This window comes from Suricata suricatta, chromosome 16 (assembly GCF_006229205.1).
Source record: "Suricata suricatta isolate VVHF042 chromosome 16, meerkat_22Aug2017_6uvM2_HiC, whole genome shotgun sequence".
Taxonomy (NCBI): domain Eukaryota; kingdom Metazoa; phylum Chordata; class Mammalia; order Carnivora; family Herpestidae; genus Suricata; species Suricata suricatta.
The window spans coordinates 15,850,230-15,867,155 of record NC_043715.1 but is presented as its reverse complement, the minus strand read 5'-3'; the positions used below and the strand labels follow the sequence as shown (position 1 = coordinate 15,867,155).

Sequence of the window (16,926 nt, the reverse complement as noted above, 5' to 3'; positions counted from 1 at the left end):
AAGTTAGTTAGCATGTAGGGCAACAGTGATTTCAGGAATAGATTCCTTCATGCCCCTTACCCATTAATCCTATCCCCCCTCCTACAACCTCTCCAGTAATCCTGTTTTTTTCCCTCCATATGTATTTATGTATTTATTTATTTATTTAGTGTTTTTGTTTTTTATCGAGAGACAGAGCATGAGCATGGGAGGGGCAGAGAGAGGGGGAGACACAGAATCTGAAGGAGGCTCCAGGCTCTGAGCTGTCAGCACAGAGCCTGATGCGGGGCTTGAACTCTCAAACACGCGATCATGACCTGAGCCAGTCAGATGCTCAACTGTCTGAGCCATCCAGGCGCCCCTGTTCTCCACATTTAAGAGTCTCTTCTGTTTTGTCCCCCTCCCTGTTTTTTATATTATTTTTGCTTCCTTTCCCTTATGTTCATCTGTTTTGTATCTTAAAGTCCTCATATGAGTGAAGTCATATGATACTTGTATGCTTAGTATAATACCTTTTAGTTATATCCATGTAGTTCCAAATGGCAAGATTTCATTCTTTTTGATTGCCAAGTAATACTCCACTGTATAAATATACCACATCTTTTTTTTTTTTAAATCTATCCATCCATTGATGGGCATTTAGGCTCATCCCATACTTTGGCTATTGTCAGTAGCACTCCTATAAACATTGGGGTGCATGTGCCCCTTCGAAACAGCATACCTGAATCCCTTGCATAAATACCTAGTAGTGCAATTATTGGGTTGTAGAGTAGTTATATTTTTAATTTTTTGAGGAATCTTCATACTGTTTTCCAGAGTGGCTGCACCAGTTTGCGTTCCCACCTGCGGTGCAAAAGAGATCTCTCTGCATCCTCACCAACATCTGTTGTTATCTGACTTGTTAATGTTAGCCATTCTGACAGGTGTGGGGTGGTATCTCATTGTGGTTTTGATTTGTGTTTCTGTGATGATGAGTAATGCTGAACATTTTTTCATGTGTCAGTTGGCCATCTGGATGTCATCTTTGAACTTTTTTTTTTTAATGTTTTATTTATTTTGATACAAAGAGAGACAGAGCATGAGAAGGGGAGGGGCAGAGAGAGAGAAGGAAACACAGAACTGGAAGCAGGCTCCAGGCTCTGAGCTAGCAGTCAGCACAGAGCCTGATGCGGGGCTCAAACCCACAAACGTGAGATCTGGCCTGAGCCGAAGTCGGAGGCTTAACCGACTGAGCCACCCAGGCGCCCCTGGATGTCATCTTTGGAGAAGTGTCTATTCATGTCTTTTGCCCATTTCTTCCCTGGATTATCTTTTAAAAAAATTTTTTTTATTTTTGGTGTTGAGTTTGATGAGGTCTTTATAGATATTGGATACTGACCCTTTATCTGATATGTCATATGCAAATATCTTCTCCCATTCTGTCAGTTCCCTATTAGTTTTGCTGATTGTTTCCTTCGCTGTGAAGAAGATTTTTATTTTGATGAGGTCCTAATAGTTCATTTTTGCTTTCCTTTTCCTTGCCTCTGGAGATGTGTTGAATAAGTTGCTGTGGCCAGGATCAGAGAGGTTTTTGCCTGCTTTCTCCTCAAGGATTTTGATGGCTTCCTGTCTTAAATTTTTGTCTTTCATCCATTTTGAGTTTATTTTTGTGTCTGGTCTAAGAAAGTGGTCCAGGTTCATTTTTCTGCATATTGCTGTCCAGTTTTCCCAGCACCACTTGCTGAAGAGACTGTCTTTATTCCATTGGATAGTTGTTCCTGCTTTGTCGAAGATTAGTTAGCCATGTTTGTGGGTCCATTTCTGCGTTCTCTATCCTGTTGCATTGCTCTGAGTGTTTGTTTTTATGCCAGTACCATACAGTCTTGATTACAACTTTGTAATACAGCTTGAAGTTCGGGATGGTGATGCTGCCTGCTTTGGTTTTATTTTTCAAGATTGCTTCAGATATTCTGGGTCTTTTCTCGTTCCATACAAATTTTAGGCATGTTTGTTCTCTCTCTGTGAAAAATGCTGTTATTTTGATATTGATTGCATTGAATATGTAGATTGCTTTGGGTAGAATTGACATTTTAACAATATTTGTTCTTCCTATCCAGGAGCATGAAATACTTCTCCTTTGTGTGTGTGTGTGTGTGTGTGTGTGTGTGTGTGTGTGTGTGTGTGTGTCTTCAATTTCTTTCATAAGCTTTCTGTAGTTTTCTGTGTATAGATGTTTCACCCCTTTGGTTAGATTTATTCCTAGGCATTTTATGGTTTTTGGCACAATTGTAAATGGGATCAATTCCTGGATTTCTCTGTTGCTTCGTTGTTGGTGTATAGGAATGCAACTGATTTCTGTGCATTGATTTTATATCCTGTGACTTTGCTGAATTCATGGATCAGTTCTAGCAGTTTTTTGGTGGAATCTTTTGGATTTTTCATATAGAGTATGAAGTCATCTGTGAACAGTGAAAGTTTGAGCTCCTCCAGGCCAATTTGGATGCCTTTTCTTTCTGTTGTCTGACTGCTGAGACTAAGACTTTGAATACTATGTTGAATAATAGTGGCAAGAGTGGATATCTCTGTCTTGTTCTTGACCTTAGGGGGGAAGCTCTGAGGTTTTCCCCATACATAAGTATACTACTTAAAAATTTAAAAATGTGTATTTATTTATTTTGAGAGAGAGATGGAGGGGTAGAGAGGGAGAGAGAGAATCCCAAGCACGTTCCACAGTCAACACAGAGCCCGAGGTGGGGCTCTATCTCACTAACCAGGAGAGCATGTCCTGAGCTGAAGTCGGATGCTTAACCAACTGAACCACCCAGGCGCCCCTACTTTTAAAAAAATTTTAAAGATGTTACTACAGACAAGTTGGGGCTCAAACCTACCACCTTGAGATTAAGAGTCCCACGCTTCACTGACTGAGGTAGCCAGGCACCCCTACTACATTTTTTTAAAAACTCACTTTTTAATATTTATTTATTTATTTATTTTTTAGAGACAGAGACAGTGCGAGCAGGGGAGGGTCAGAGAGAGAGGGAGACACAGAATCCGAAGCAGGCTCCAGGCTCTGAGCTAGCTGTCAGCACAGAGCCTGATGCGGGGCTCGAACCCACAACTGTGAGATCATGACCTGAGCCGAAGCCGGACACTTAACCGACTGGGCCACCCAGGCGCCCCGGCCCTACTACTTTTAGTGTAAGAAAAATGTTAGGGCACCTGGATGTCTTGGTTGGTAGGGTATGCGGTCCCTGATCTTGAGGTTCTAAGTTTGAGTTGGGTGTAGAGATTATTTAAAATCTTAAAAAAAAAAAAGTAAAACAAGCATACTTATTTTTGCAGAATAAAACAAGGATACATTAGAAACACATGAAACTGATGCTCTACTGGGGTAAGATGTAGTGCGCGCCCGCGTGGGCGCACAGAAGCAAGGACGCGAGGACAAGGGAATGAGGAAAAGAGAGAGCTAAAGGAAGGGGCCGGGAGGAGCAGCATGAGCGGCGCCCACACTGCCGCTTTACTCCTCACAAGCAAGCAGTTTTATGCATAACTCCGACGGCCACGGCAGTGAGACTTTTTTCTTCTAGATAATATTTTCTCTGTTCTCACTGTTATCATTGTACCATACTCCCTGGAAACATTACTATCTTAAGGAATGCCAAAGCTTGAAGGACACGAGGACACTCAGCGTTTTCACACGGGAGATTTAACCTGAGGAACTGGGACAGCGGCTGGGACAGCGGCAAGGGCTGTAGGGGCAGGAGAGCTTTGCTGGGTCGCACTCTCCCTCCTGGCTCCTTGCTGCTGCTTCCCACAGTAAGAGAAAACAAAGGGAGAAAATGGCATCTAGCTGGAAATATACCTGTTATTAAATAAAAAATTTTTTAAAATGTTCATTTATTTTTGAGAGACCGAGGGAGAGCAAGGGAAGGACAGAAAGAGAGGGAGATATGGAAAACAATTTGACAATAAAATATTATGGAGGGAAAAAAAAAAAAAGGGAGACACAGAATCCAAATCAGGCTCCAGTCTCAGAGCTGTCAGCAGAGAGCCCGATGTGGGGCTTGAACTCAGGAACTGTGAGATCATGATCTGAGCCAAATTGGACACTTAACAGACTGAGTCACCCAGGAGCCCCTTTTTTGTTTACTTATTTAAAAAAATAAATAAATAAAAAAGGAAGGCAAAAACCTTGGGTAATGTTTTTGGTTTAAATTCAATTTAACTGTATGTCAAATGAGTAAGATGACCATTAAGAAAAAAGCTAATTAAGGAGCTTCTGAAGATAGTACTTTGTACATACACTGTCAATATAAAGAACGTGGAAAAAAAATCTTACATTCAGTACCAAGTAATCAACGTTAACATGACTTAGCATGATGCCCTGGGTACCTATCACTCATGGAACATTCCTGTCTAAAATGCATCATCTCAAGCAAATTTAGGAGGAAACAATTTGTCCAACTCAAGTGGAGGGACATTTTAAAACCAGGTTTGTACTGTTAAAAATGTCAACAACTGGGGAGAAATACGGACAGGGGAACAGTTTGGAAAAATGGGAGTTCTGCTCCACATCAGTGATAGTGATGGATCAGTGAAGTTCTTGAATTTCCTTTCCCTGGGAGCTACTCGGTGTACTCGAAGAGCAAAAGTAAACAAGACAAAGTAAGTGAATCTGGTGGAAGGCGCCAGCAGCTCACTATACGGAACTCTCTTCAATGACTGGAGTGCTTCCAAGTTAAGAGAAAATATGGTAGCTCTCAGTTTTATTATAACAAATTTAATACATTTTCTTGCAAAAAAAGAAATCTTAAGGTTTATATTGGGTATACAGCTTAAGTGTAAGCCTTCAGATTACCTAAGCAGCAAACATTTGGCCTACTTAATGAAAGGCACAGAAGCTTGCAATCATATTTATTAGAAAAATGTTACCACTTGGAAGTTCTTTTCTTTGGAAGTTGAAGACGTGCTCCGTGGCACTGTTTCTTCTGTTTTCATGAAACTCCACATGGCAGAAATCCCAGCTCTCTGGATGCTCAGAGGCTAAGGACAGCCCAGTGTCACCAGGAACCCAACCCGACCCAACCCAGCGAGTGAGGAAGCAACACTGTGTAAGCCAGTCCCGCTATTTGCATCCGGAAGGTTCTGGAGCCGCCGGCTGGCCGGGGAAATGAGGCACCTGAGCGCCTCAGCAGCTGCAGCAGAGATCCTGTTTGCTCCCTGGAACTTGCCCTTCACCTTTTCTTCACAAACTTCTTTCTGGAAGCATTGGGATTTAACCGCCTCCTCCCGGCTCCCAAGGTGCTGTCTCGAACCTGCAGGGTCGCCGACCTGCTGGAGATGTCGTTCTCTGCAAAGGGAGACACCCCAGCTATGTAGTCAGGGGCAAATACGTCAGTTTTCTGCCTGGCCTTCCGGGAGAGTCTCAGCTGAGGGAAGCGCTGGTCCTCAGTCAGATGCGGGTTGATGGCGTACTTGCCCCCTTTGGGCATGGGAAGTGAATACTGCGAACAGGAGGAGGAAAGGCCATTAGAAGGATGGGGACCCATATTTAAACACGTCTAATCCTGTAAAGGTCAAGCTTACAGACTGCTCTCAGCAGAGTGTACCGTTCACTGCTGCTATGTGCTAAGCACGTGACCTGCATCTTCCCACCTGACCCTGACCTCAACTCCCAACTGAAAAACCCAGCACAGTACCCGGACTACATACCCTCAATGAGTGACAGAAAGAACTACCTAAAATCACAGAACTCTAGTCAGCAGGTACCATTTTCAGTGATGTGGGTTAGCCATTCTGAAACCTGTATTCTAGGATTGAGCAAATAAATTATTATGGAAAATGATGTAAAGATAAGAGGGAGGGCTGGAAGGAACCTCTGTGGGGTTGTAAATACTCACGTGTACCTTTATATACACACGTGTAGACCTACAGTCTCTGTCCATTGAGGGCTGAGAAATCTAGGATCCCCTAGTGCAATGAGCCCACCCTGTGCTCAACCAGCTCTTGGTCTGTGCTCTACAAAGCAGCCTTGATGAAGAATCAGAGTTGTGTAGAGAAATGGCTGACTCCGGGGTAGGGCCAGCCAGAAAGAAAGAAAGTGGTCAGAATTACTGGGACACTGAAATGCTGAGGTTTTGTTGGTTCTGTTTATTCTGATCCTAGTGCTAAGAGTTCTTGCTTTTCCGACCACAGGCCCTGCTGGGGGAGCAGGAGACAGGCCACTCACCCGGAGGCCCCGAGGATTCAGCACCTTGGGGTTGCGGGAAAAGTGCATATGCAGGGTTCCGTCGTCGCTGACGGTCACGGACACTTTCTTCAGGGTCTTGTTTCCACAATGTGAACAGAACACTCGGCTCATGTCAGATGTCGTCCTGGAGACATAAAAGGAAAGGCTCGTTGCTGAAGCCAAGGGAGCAAACCCCATCCCCAGAGTGCAAGGTGAGTCACAGGGATCAGAAGAAGAGGAAACAAAAAGAAAAAATGGGGCAAAGCTGAGCAGCCCACAGCCCACGGCTGCCTGGCCTCCCGCTGGTGCTACCAGCTAACTGCTTCTGTACTACCCGAGGGGAAACAAGCAGCAAATAAGTAAACATGGAAACGGAGCAGAATGTTTTTATGTTTTTACGTTAATACTGAAGTCTTACTGAACTGCCAGGCGGTATCTACAAGTTGAACTTGAAAACAATCCTATGAAGTTGATGTTCTCTCCATTTTATAGATGGGGAAACAAGCAAGATAAGAAGCTTGCTCAAGGTCACGGAGCTAGTGAGTAGCAGATGATAAGCCCAGGAAACTGGCTTCACAACCAGTGCTCTTAACATCACCACACTCAGTTGTGTGTTGTTTTAAAGTTTGAGAGAGCGAGAGCGAGCGAGTGCACGTGAGGTGTGTGTATTGGCGGGGGGGGGGGGGGGGGGGGGGGGGGGGGGAGGGAGTGGTAGAGAGAGGGAATCCCAAGCAGACCCTGTCAGCATGGAGCCTGATGCAGGGCTTGAACATATGGACCTGTGAGATCATGACCTGATCCCAAACCAAGAGCTAGATCCTTAATAGACTGAGCTATACAGTTGCCCGTTTCTTTTTTTTTTTTAGGTTTTTTTTTTAATGTTTTTTATTTATTTTTGAGAGATAGAGACAGCGCGAGCAGGAGAGGGTCAGAAAGAGAGGGAGATACAGGATCCAAAAACAGGCTCCAGGCTCTGAGCTAGCTGTCAGCATAGAGCCCGACACGGGGCTCGAATCCACGAACTGTGAGATCATGACCTGAGCTGAAGCCGGACACATAACCAACTGAGCCACCCAGGTGCTCCCAGTTTTTTTTTTTTTTTAATGTTTATTATTGAGAGAGACAATGTGTGCAGTAGGGCAGAGAAGGAGATAGAGAGTCCAAAGCAGGCTCTGCACTGTCAGTATGAAGCCTATGTGGGGTCTGAACCCATGAACCATGAGACTATGACTCGAGACGAAGTCAGACGCTCGGCAGACTGACCGCCCAGGCGCCCCACACCGGCATACTCTGTAAAGGGCCAAGCTGCTGCAGCTCTGTGCACCTTGCCCTGGAGTGGTGGCCTGGGTGTAGCCGGAAGTGCTCCAGAGGTGCCAATGACGGACTACCGAATTTCCACCCTGTAAAGTGCTCCTGTTGCCGGGGTGTGGACGGCAGATCCTGAGACCCTGCCCCTCCCCTATGTGCTCACATCCCGACAGGGGACCTTGTTGAGAGAAGCTGATGCTTTCAAGGACCAGATGGCAGTCCTCGTACCTGTCCTTGAGGAATTCCCCCTCAGTTCCCAGAGGTCAGGAGATGAACCGTGTGAATCTCCTGGAAAGCTGAATCCTTTACCTGCAAACCTCTGAGCAAACCAAGCACCTCTCCACAGGTGCTAGGAACTAATTATTCGGAGTAAGAAACCGTCCAATCCCTGGGGCTAACCTCACAAGAATGGAGAACATTTCTAAAAGCTGCTAAGAATTTGTCTGGAGAACGTGGGGTTTTGTAATGAACGAAGGGCAATGGAGGAAATAAGGTTTCATGAAGCAAGGAGCTTCGCTGTGTCCTGAGCCTGGTACATTGTTTTTTTTTTTTTTAATTTTTTAAAATGTTTGTTTATTTTTGAGAGAGAGAGCATTCATGCTGGGAAGGGGCAGAGAGAGAAGAGGACACAGAATCCTAAACAGGCTCCAGGCTCTGAGCTGTCAGTATAGAGCCTGACTTGAGGCTTGAACCCACGAACCGTGAGATCATGACCCGTGAGCCTAAACTGGACACTCAACGGACTGAGCCACCCAGGCGCCCCGAGCCTGGTACATTTTCACACTCAAGACTCAGAATAATGTGCAGGCAGCTTTGAGGAGTGGCTCACCACCTCTCGGGCAAGCCTATAGACGGTGGTGGCAGGGCAAGGCCCCTGAGTCATGAGTGACTGGCTGTCTGGGAGCCTGCAAGCAAGCAAGGGTCTGTCCAGGTAACTTGACCCTGAGTGAAAAAGCACTAGGGACCCAAGGAGACATGCTGCTGCTTCAGAAACCTTCCATGCACGCCTCAGCACAACAGCTTCACCAAATGACCGACATGATTGGCCACCAGACTGAACCAGATCTATGAAAAGGCCCTGAGCCAACGCAATGTAAGACCCCAGGCCACACTTCCCCAGCAAGGCTGCAGTACAGTCTCTTCCCCTCCAGCCAGGTCTCGGGGGTCCTGAGGCCGGCCCACACACCACCAGCCACTCCCCCCGCAACAACCAAATCAAGAGCCAGAAAAGACATGGAGAGAAGGGCATGGCCAGTGAACTATCAGCTCACCTGAGTGACTTCCTCACACGTTCTAGACAGCATGCTCTTATATGACAATCAGCTTCTTCAATTTTATGTAAAAATCTGAAGCACCAACTTTTGCAAAGCTAGTACGAGATAAAATCTGAATCTGAAGCTGTATAATTTGAATCCATTCCTTTTTTTAAAACAGAAAATCTAAAGTAGACTGAACAGCATGACGTCCCTTCATGTACCCCTCACCCAGCTTAACAACTAGCAATTCATGGCCCTCCTGTTCCATTTCTACCCCCGGCCACTCTTCCATCTGTGTATTATTTCAGGGCAAATCCCAGCTATCACTGGATCCATAAACCTTTCAGTACTTACTGTAAAGGGAGGGGCTCTTTGCTCCAGAATCCACACCCTTAATCCTACAACTAAGATATTAAAATGGGAGGTCACAGGTCCCCTCTGGCCCATGGGTGCTCTGGTGGGGACAGAACCAAGCCCACATATGAATGACAAGGTGGAGGGAAAACCTATAGACAAGGGTCTCCATCAGAACATCAGTAGAAAGATCAGGAAGAGGGGAGCTTGAATGGCTTAGAAGGTTAAGCATCAGACGCTTGATTTTGGCTCAGGTCATGATCTCAAGGTTGTGAGATGGAGCACGAGGCCAGGCTCTGCACTGAGTGTGGAGCCTGCTGCGGAGTCTCTCCCTCACTCATGTAGGTATGCACTTGTGTGCGTGTTCTCTCTTTCTTTCAAAATAAATGTTAGGGGAGAAAAGGGGAGACAGGAAGAGAAGAGTTCAACAGAGACGCAGGGGTCCAGGTTCTCAGCTACGTACTTGAAACAGCCGTGGCAGCGTAAGACGTAGCTCCGGGCCTCGCGGATCAGCATGCCGTTCACGGCCAGCACGTGCAGCCCCATCTGAAGCAGGACATTCTGTACGGACAAGACAGAGCAGCACTCAGCTCTGGGAAAAGCCAAGTTTTCTTTTTTACTTCCGTATAATTACACTTAAGGAACTTCACAAAGCCTGGTCTGGTTCACGAAAGGTTTTTGCTAAGGAAAAGCAAGCTCAGAATGCTTCTCAAGACATGTAAATTAGGACAGAGGACAGAGACCTAGATTTCTCTTGTACTTCAAGGGTCCCTCGTTAGCAATTGTTCTTAACAGAGACATTTATCTTGTCAAAGACAAATACACTCTTTTCATAGCTGGAAATCTCTTCTTTTTCCAAGTACCTAACTGGGCACAGAATATTTAATACACTGGAAGACAGCCATCAACATATCATGAATAGTAAACACTAGAAAAACTTCTACATTTGTCGCTATACTGATTCTCCTGCCTCCAACCCAAACTACATAATTAAAGAGCACAAAGTTTCCAGAACCAGGAAAAGAAGCATTACAGAGCACTGTGTACATGCCCCCAAACCTCCAAGAGACCCCTGCCCCCAGCCTAGGGGCGCCTGGGTGGCTCAGTTGATTAAGCGGCTGACTTCAGCTCAGGTCATGATCTCATAGTTCGTGGGCTCCAGCCCCACATCAGGCTCTGTGCTGGCAGCTCAGAACCTGGAGCCTGCTTCTGATTCTATGTCTCCCTCTCTTTGACCCTCCCCCCGCTCATGCTGTGTCTCTCTCTCTGTCAAAAATAAAAAAAGCAAGCCTAGGGCCAGCCAGTGCCCATCCACCCACCTGCATGGCGAAGTCTGTAGTTACACAGCCCACCCGCACGTCCTTGGGGACGGCACACTGCTCCAGCTCCTGCTGGATCTGCTTGATGTTGCTGGGGGTTATCCACCCACCCCCGTCATCGTCACTACCCTCGTCTTTCCTTTCTTCAAATCCATTCTCCTCCTCCTTGTCCTCCTCACTTGGAACATCATCACCTCTGTCAATCTAAAACCAAACAAATCATGAATTCCCAGTTCGCGCGAGCAGCAGGGAGAAGCTGGCATGTTGTCATCAGAGACCATAAACCAGGACCTTACCAGGAGCTCCTGAAGTTCACGGTCGATGTTAGGCAGAGGGTTTCTCCAGAACATGAAGGAACTGAATTCCTGGTCCTCAGGTTCACCAGCTGCATGTCCATGTGGTGGTGTTTCTTGTGGGGGTTTAGGCTGAAGCTAAAAGAAGAAGAATGTTAAAACCTGAAAACTGAGAAGTTTACAGATGAAATGATAGACGACACAAGCAGGTAAGGCAGGGCTGGACAAGTGACGGAAATCGGAACCATCTGTGCAGATATGAAGAGGGAACGAGAATGCGGCTTGTCTAAGGCATCACCTTTGAGGGCAAATGGAAACCAGAAATGTGCAGAGGAGTTTCTGGGTGCCAACTCGACGAGCTCATCTTAACCTTTAAAAAGAAAAGAAAACAGGTAACAGCTCTAAGCAGAGAAATACAGTTTGAAAATTCAACGTGGAAAAGAGGGTAAAATAAACAAGAAACAAAATCTTTCCCCCATAATTACTGAAAATTGGAAAACAAAAATAATTATTCAGGGATCTCACTACTACCAAATAATCACTTTAGAACATTCCTTTTATGTCCTTATAAAAAAGAGTTATAATGAACCCCATTATTTAAAAAACTTGCATTTATCTTTGGATATATACTTAGGATAAATGCCTACCAGTGGAATTGCTGGGTCAAAATATACTGTTTTATTTTCTAAAGATACACTGTTTTAAAGCTTCTGATACAAAATATCTAAGTCCTGGGGCACCTGGCTGGCTCCATCAGCAGAGCAAGAGATTCTATTATTGTATACATTATTGAACTTCTAAAATCTTCTGGTCTGGGGGCGCCTGGGTGGCTCAGTCGGTTAAGCCTCCGACTTCGGCTCAGGTCAGATCTCACGTTCGTGGGTTCGAGCCCCTGACATGTCAGGCTCTTTGCTGACAGCTAGCTCAGAGCCTGGAGCCTGCTTCTGGTTCTGTGTCTCCTTCTCTCTCTGCCCCTCCCCCTCTCATGCTCTGTCTCTCTCTGTCTCAAAAATAAATAAAACATTAAAAAAATTTTTTTAATCTTCTGGTCTGGAAAGAGCCAGTAGGGCCCAGGCACAAATCCATTACTCTCTTCAACCTAACCAATACAAGTAAGTCCCTAAATCACAATAGGAACCTAGAATTTGAAGAGGGTAAGTTTAAAATAAATAAATAAATAAAGGAAAGCACACTAGTTCTTTCTCGCTTCTAGAAACCTATTTAAAAAATAGCAAGAATACAGTTGATTGACTCTCTTTCTGCATTTTTCAAATTTGACCATCCCTTACTAAAAACCTACAAACAAAAGAGACTGAGATGCATTTGCTAACCTTGAAAAAATATCACAAAATAACTGGGTAATATAAACACAATTATTTCATGTAGGTGTAATAATTTTGTGTGTGTCTTTTTTTTTTTTTTTTAAAGAGACACACCACGAGGGGCACCTGGGTGGTTTAGTTGGTTAAGCGTCCGACTTCAGCTCAGGTCATGGTCTCGCGGTTTGTGAGTTCGAGGCCCGCCTCGGGCTCTGTGCTGACAGCTCAGAGCCTGGAGCCTGCTTTGGATTCTGTGTCTCCCCCCACCTCTGTCCCCCCCAAGCTCATGCTCTCTTAATAATAAATAAACATTAAAAAAAAAAGACACCAAGAAATATCTTTTGATGAAATACAATGCCTGAGTTCAAAATACTCAGGGCTGGGGGGTCAGCAGAAATGAAACCTGACAGATCATGATTGGTTCAGTGTGGAGACAGGACGGGCACACTGGGTCCATCATACTATATTACCTCCACGTCTGTTCTAAGGGATAGTTCCCAGAATAAACTTTAAAATGAAAGGAAGAAAACCAATAATCCTCCTGATTTACCTTTTCTGGTTCTTGTTTTAGGTGAGATACCCCAACAAACTCCGCTTCTAACTGATAGGTGAGTGCCAACACTTGGATATCTGTGGCAGAGAGGCTGGGATAGTCTCCAGTTTTCTTTGAAAACTCCGTCACTGTAAAGAGTCCCAAGTTGCATTAGAAGCATTAGAAGTTGCATTAAGCAACCATAGTGAAAGTATGAGAAGAACTCAGAATCAGCATCCCAAGGCAGCCCTCTTGGTCCGTTCATCGTTTTCTTATCTTACTCCACGCACTGATGAGACCTTCGTTTTCTGTCCCACTGAAACCCATGCCAGTTAGATTTACTGTGACGTCGTTATCTCGTGCAGACGAAGGAGCAGGAGTAAAAGTTACGAGAAAGCCACTGAAAGCATCATGTTTGTAAACGAGGAGCGTTCCTGATCTCACCTTTGGTGTTATGGAATAGAAGGTCTCTTCACTCTCCACTCTAAAACTCTCTGGTTCGAAGTGTCACAATCCAGATTGATAGAGCACACATTCAGATCCCGAAATGGGATGAAAAGTTAATTCAATCAACAACTGTTGTAGTCTATGATGACACAAAATTATTGGATTGCTTTGTGACAACTCTGCTTTATAACAGTATTACGCATGTTTCCTAAAGCAGAGACATGAACAGCAGCTAAAATTTACTGGGTACTTACTATGTAGCAGGCACCGTGCTAAAAGCTTTTCATTTCATTCTCAGCCAAATCCTATGAAGTACTATCAGTACTTCCTCGGAAAGATTAAGTAACTTAAAATGATTGCTATTTTGGGGGGCGCCTGGATGGCTCGGTCGTTAAGCCTGGGACTTTGGCTCAGGTCTTGAGCTCATGGTTGGTGGGTTGGAGCCCCAGCCGGCATGGGGCTCTGTGCTGACAGCTCAGAGCCTGGAGCCTGCTTCAGATTCTGTGGCTCCCTCTTTCTGCCCCTTCCCCACGTGCTCGCTCACTCGCCCTCTCTCTCAAGAATGAATGTTAAAAAAAAAAAATCAAAGGTTCTTATTTTTTAACCCAAACAAATCTACTGAATGTTTACAAAGCGTCAGATAGGAAATGACATATTTCTCACTGAATGCTCTCAGCACCCTCTGAGGTTGGTGTTACCCATTTTACAGAACAAGCAACTGAGGCCTAGATAATCTAAGTGATACCAAGAGGTATATAGCTAGTAACTGGCAAGGCCTGGCTGACTCTTGACCCAGGGACAGCTCTCCCACCATGATCTCCCAGACGGTGCCATTTCTGAAGCAAATGCTGATAGAACAGCCAGACCTCAACTCGCACCCGAGTCGGTCCCGACTGTAGCCTGGGACCCAGCTTCGCCATCAACACCCGGGCAGAGGCACTCACCCAGCCGCACGTATTCCGGGAAGGGCTCCTTGAAACGCAGCTCGTAGGGCAGGACGGCGAGCCGCCGGCGCGTGGCCTTGTCCCGAATCTCGTTCACCACATCCCGAATAGTGTAGATGTTCTTCCCGATGTCCTGCGGGGAGACAGGCCCAGCTCTCACCCGTCCACACCACGCAACGCGCCGCCCGAGCTCCCGCACAACTTCAGGGGCCGCCAGCCCAGACTCCCTTCCTTGCCGCTGTACCTCCCCGTACCTGCAGAGCCGCGTCTCGAAGGAAGGCCCCGGCATCCGCCACAACGTGCTCCACCGGCGCCATGTTGGCCGAACGCGGCCTCAGCGCGCCTGCGCACAGAGCCTGCTCCGCCTCTACATCCCAGTCCGGGCCTCTGGGAGCCGGGAGGGCCGCTGTGCCTTAGCTGCGCCGTCTGGCTTCGGCGTACGAATACCCAGGGTCTAGGCTACCCGAACGCATGCGCAACGTCGCCAGCCGCCCAGCCAGGCCAGGGCGGGGTCAAACTTTGAGACTTTGTCCCCTCAGGATACAAGCATCTGCGTCCACCCTTTAGCGCCTCCTTTACTTTTAAATGTAAAACCTGTATATAGACTAGTTGTTACGTGTCAGTCAATACATATAAACTACAGATCGTTCAATGATCTCAACGACCCTAAGAGATAGGTACTATTTTATAGCTAGGCCCACCCAACATGTCTAGTATTTGGTTGTAAGTCACCCGGGCTGACCTGATCTCAGGGTTCTGGGAGTGGAGCCCACTTACCAAGAAACAAAGGAACAAAAAAATACCACAACAAAAAGAACACCTGTACAAATCGACCCTGAGCCATTTTCTTATTATGCTCTACTGACTGCTACTTACCTACCCTCACTTGTTAGAGGGGTCTTTGATGTCCTTGGCCACTCACTTCCCTATGTAAGGCATATAATTTACTAACAAATAGTTCCTTGCTGGACGGAACTGAAAGGGAGTATTCTAAATTGCTTTTTAAATCTGAGATTACATAATTATGGTATCTGGCCTGTTATAAATTCGTGTTACAGAATTTTGGCAGAATGTTGAAGTGGGTTTTCTGTCATTCATCTTCCATGACATTGAGTTATCCTAAGCTTTCTCTGTCAAGTCTTAAATCTTAGTCCTTTTTTATAATCTATCCATCCTACCTCCGAAAACCCTTCCGTGCTGGACAGGTCCCTTCTGCAGTTGCCCCAATCCTCTTGCTTTCCCCAAACAGCTGTCTCAACTTTTCTTACCCTAAGTTCTCTTCAGTGTCCAGAACCAATGGTTTTTGCCCAACCTGCCCTATTTGAAATAGCATGATGGAAGGCTGTTTCTAACGTTCATACAATTTTTTTTGGTTATTTCTCAGCCCTCTGTTTCTCTGCAGAATTTGACATGGCTGATCATTTCCTCTTTCTGAACTCTCTGTCCTTCCCTGACTTTGGTGATACTTAAGTATCTTAGAATTCCTTTGAACATTCTTGGGAGTGTCTCACAGACTTTTTGTGTCTGTCTTTGCCCTTATTTTGTCTTCTTCAGAAAATTGTGCTGGCCAATCATTACTTAATTAGTCTCCAAGAAGGTCAGTGGACCCCTCTGTAAAGCAGTATCTGACTACTCAAATCAGATATTTCCCCAAGGACAGATTTGCACTTTTCTTTCTGATCACACTTAAGACATTTTTTAAATTAAAATATTGTTAATGTTTATTCATATTTTGAGAGAGAGAGAGCACAGGTGGGGGAGCAGCAGAGAGGGAGAGAGACACAGAATCCAGTGCAGGCTCCAGGCTCTGAGCTGTCTGCACAAGTTGAACTTGGGGCTCGAAGCTACCAACTGAGAGATCATGACCTGATTCGAAGTTGGCCACTTAACTGACGGAACCACCTAGGTGCCCGTACACTTGAGGCGTTTTACTTCTATTGCTTCATAAGCAGTTATTATTTCTCCTTTGCACTGTAATTAATTGTGTGTCTTTTTAAGGTAGGTTGGAAGTCAGGGACTGTGTTTTGGGGGTCTTTTTATTCAAATGAACATTTCAACTCAATTTTTAACTTATGAGAGGCACTTTTATGGAAACATTTCAAATTTTTTGTATGTCTTTTCAAAAAATCTCATATACTGTAGGATCTATAGCAATGTGTTCAGTGCTCAGTAAACATTGATGAAATCTTTTCATTCAGCAATTTACTTAGAGACCTTCTGTGGGCCAAGCACTGCTTTAGGAGCTGGGATATGGCTCCTGTCTTCACAATTCTTGTAGTGGGAAAGATACTATGTACACACACATGCATATATTCATATATAAGTCAGATAGTGCTGAGTATGGAGAAATATGAGGAAAAAATTAAAGCAGGAAGGAGGCTGGTAGGAGGGGAAGCAAGAGATGGGTTGCACATTTAATTAGGGTGATCAGGAAAGGCTTCACTGTGATAGTTGAGCAAACATTTGATGAGGGATGAAGGGGTCAACCGTATGACTACCTGGGGAAAGAGCTTTCCAGGTAAATGGAAAGTCGAGTCCTAAGGCCCCAAACCAGAGGGGCTGAAGCAGATTACTGAAGGGAAGAGTAATTGGAGATGAGGTGAGGAGGGATCACGTAGGGCCTCATTGGCCAGCATGCACTCATTAGGTTTTACTTCTTTACTACACAGTTGTGAGCATGCTTGCCTAGTCTTTTCTTTCTTTTGGTGAACATCTACTCAAATGCACCACGTCAAGGAATCCTTCCTTTCCCAATTCCCCTGGAATAGAATTAGTATAACTCCCTTCAGTGGAACTAGAGAAGCTTTAGTAGTCTTATAAATGGAATTAATGTAGGGCTTAAGATAGGGCTCCTTGAAATGCCATCTCCTGGATTTGGAATGGAAATAGGAAAAGTAGAGACTAAGTGCTCAACCAATTTAATTTGCATGCATAATAGGATCCATCTAAACTAAAAAAAAAAAAAAA

At 45.2% G+C, this 16,926-nt stretch overlaps 1 protein-coding gene across 3 annotated transcripts; it reads right to left on the bottom strand.

Moving 5' to 3' along the window:
* Nucleotides 1-4,696: 4,696 nt before the first annotated feature.
* Nucleotides 4,697-14,388, bottom strand: NOB1 (NIN1 (RPN12) binding protein 1 homolog). Of its 3 annotated transcripts, XM_029926044.1 has the most exons (9): nucleotides 14,214-14,387; nucleotides 13,960-14,092; nucleotides 12,587-12,717; nucleotides 11,016-11,087; nucleotides 10,721-10,855; nucleotides 10,425-10,628; nucleotides 9,569-9,666; nucleotides 6,188-6,332; nucleotides 4,697-5,462 (listed from the first exon to the last, which is right to left on the bottom strand). In XM_029926044.1, the coding sequence occupies exons 1-9, from the start codon at nucleotides 14,274-14,276 to the stop codon at nucleotides 5,193-5,195; spliced, it is 1,251 nt and encodes a 416-aa protein (XP_029781904.1). In that variant the 5' UTR covers nucleotides 14,277-14,387; the 3' UTR covers nucleotides 4,697-5,192. The 3 variants fall into 3 exon arrangements, with proteins under 3 accessions (XP_029781904.1, XP_029781906.1, XP_029781905.1); XM_029926046.1 differs by lacking the exon at nucleotides 10,425-10,628 and having other exon boundaries at nucleotides 14,214-14,388; XM_029926045.1 differs by lacking the exon at nucleotides 11,016-11,087 and having other exon boundaries at nucleotides 14,214-14,388.
* Nucleotides 14,389-16,926: the final 2,538 nt, after the last annotated feature.

Excerpts from the sequence above, each read along its gene's own strand:
- NOB1 (XM_029926044.1), bottom strand. The coding sequence starts at position 14,276 with ATGGCGCCGGTGGAGCACGTTGTGGCGGATGCCGGGGCCTTCCTTCGA. Across the intron at positions 6,333-9,568 it reads CGCTGCCACGGCTGTTTCAA|GACGACATCTGACATGAGCC; the intron begins GTACGTAGCTGA and ends TTATGTCTCCAG. Across the intron at positions 5,463-6,187 it reads TGAATCCTCGGGGCCTCCGG|TATTCACTTCCCATGCCCAA; the intron begins GTGAGTGGCCTG and ends TCCTGTTCGCAG.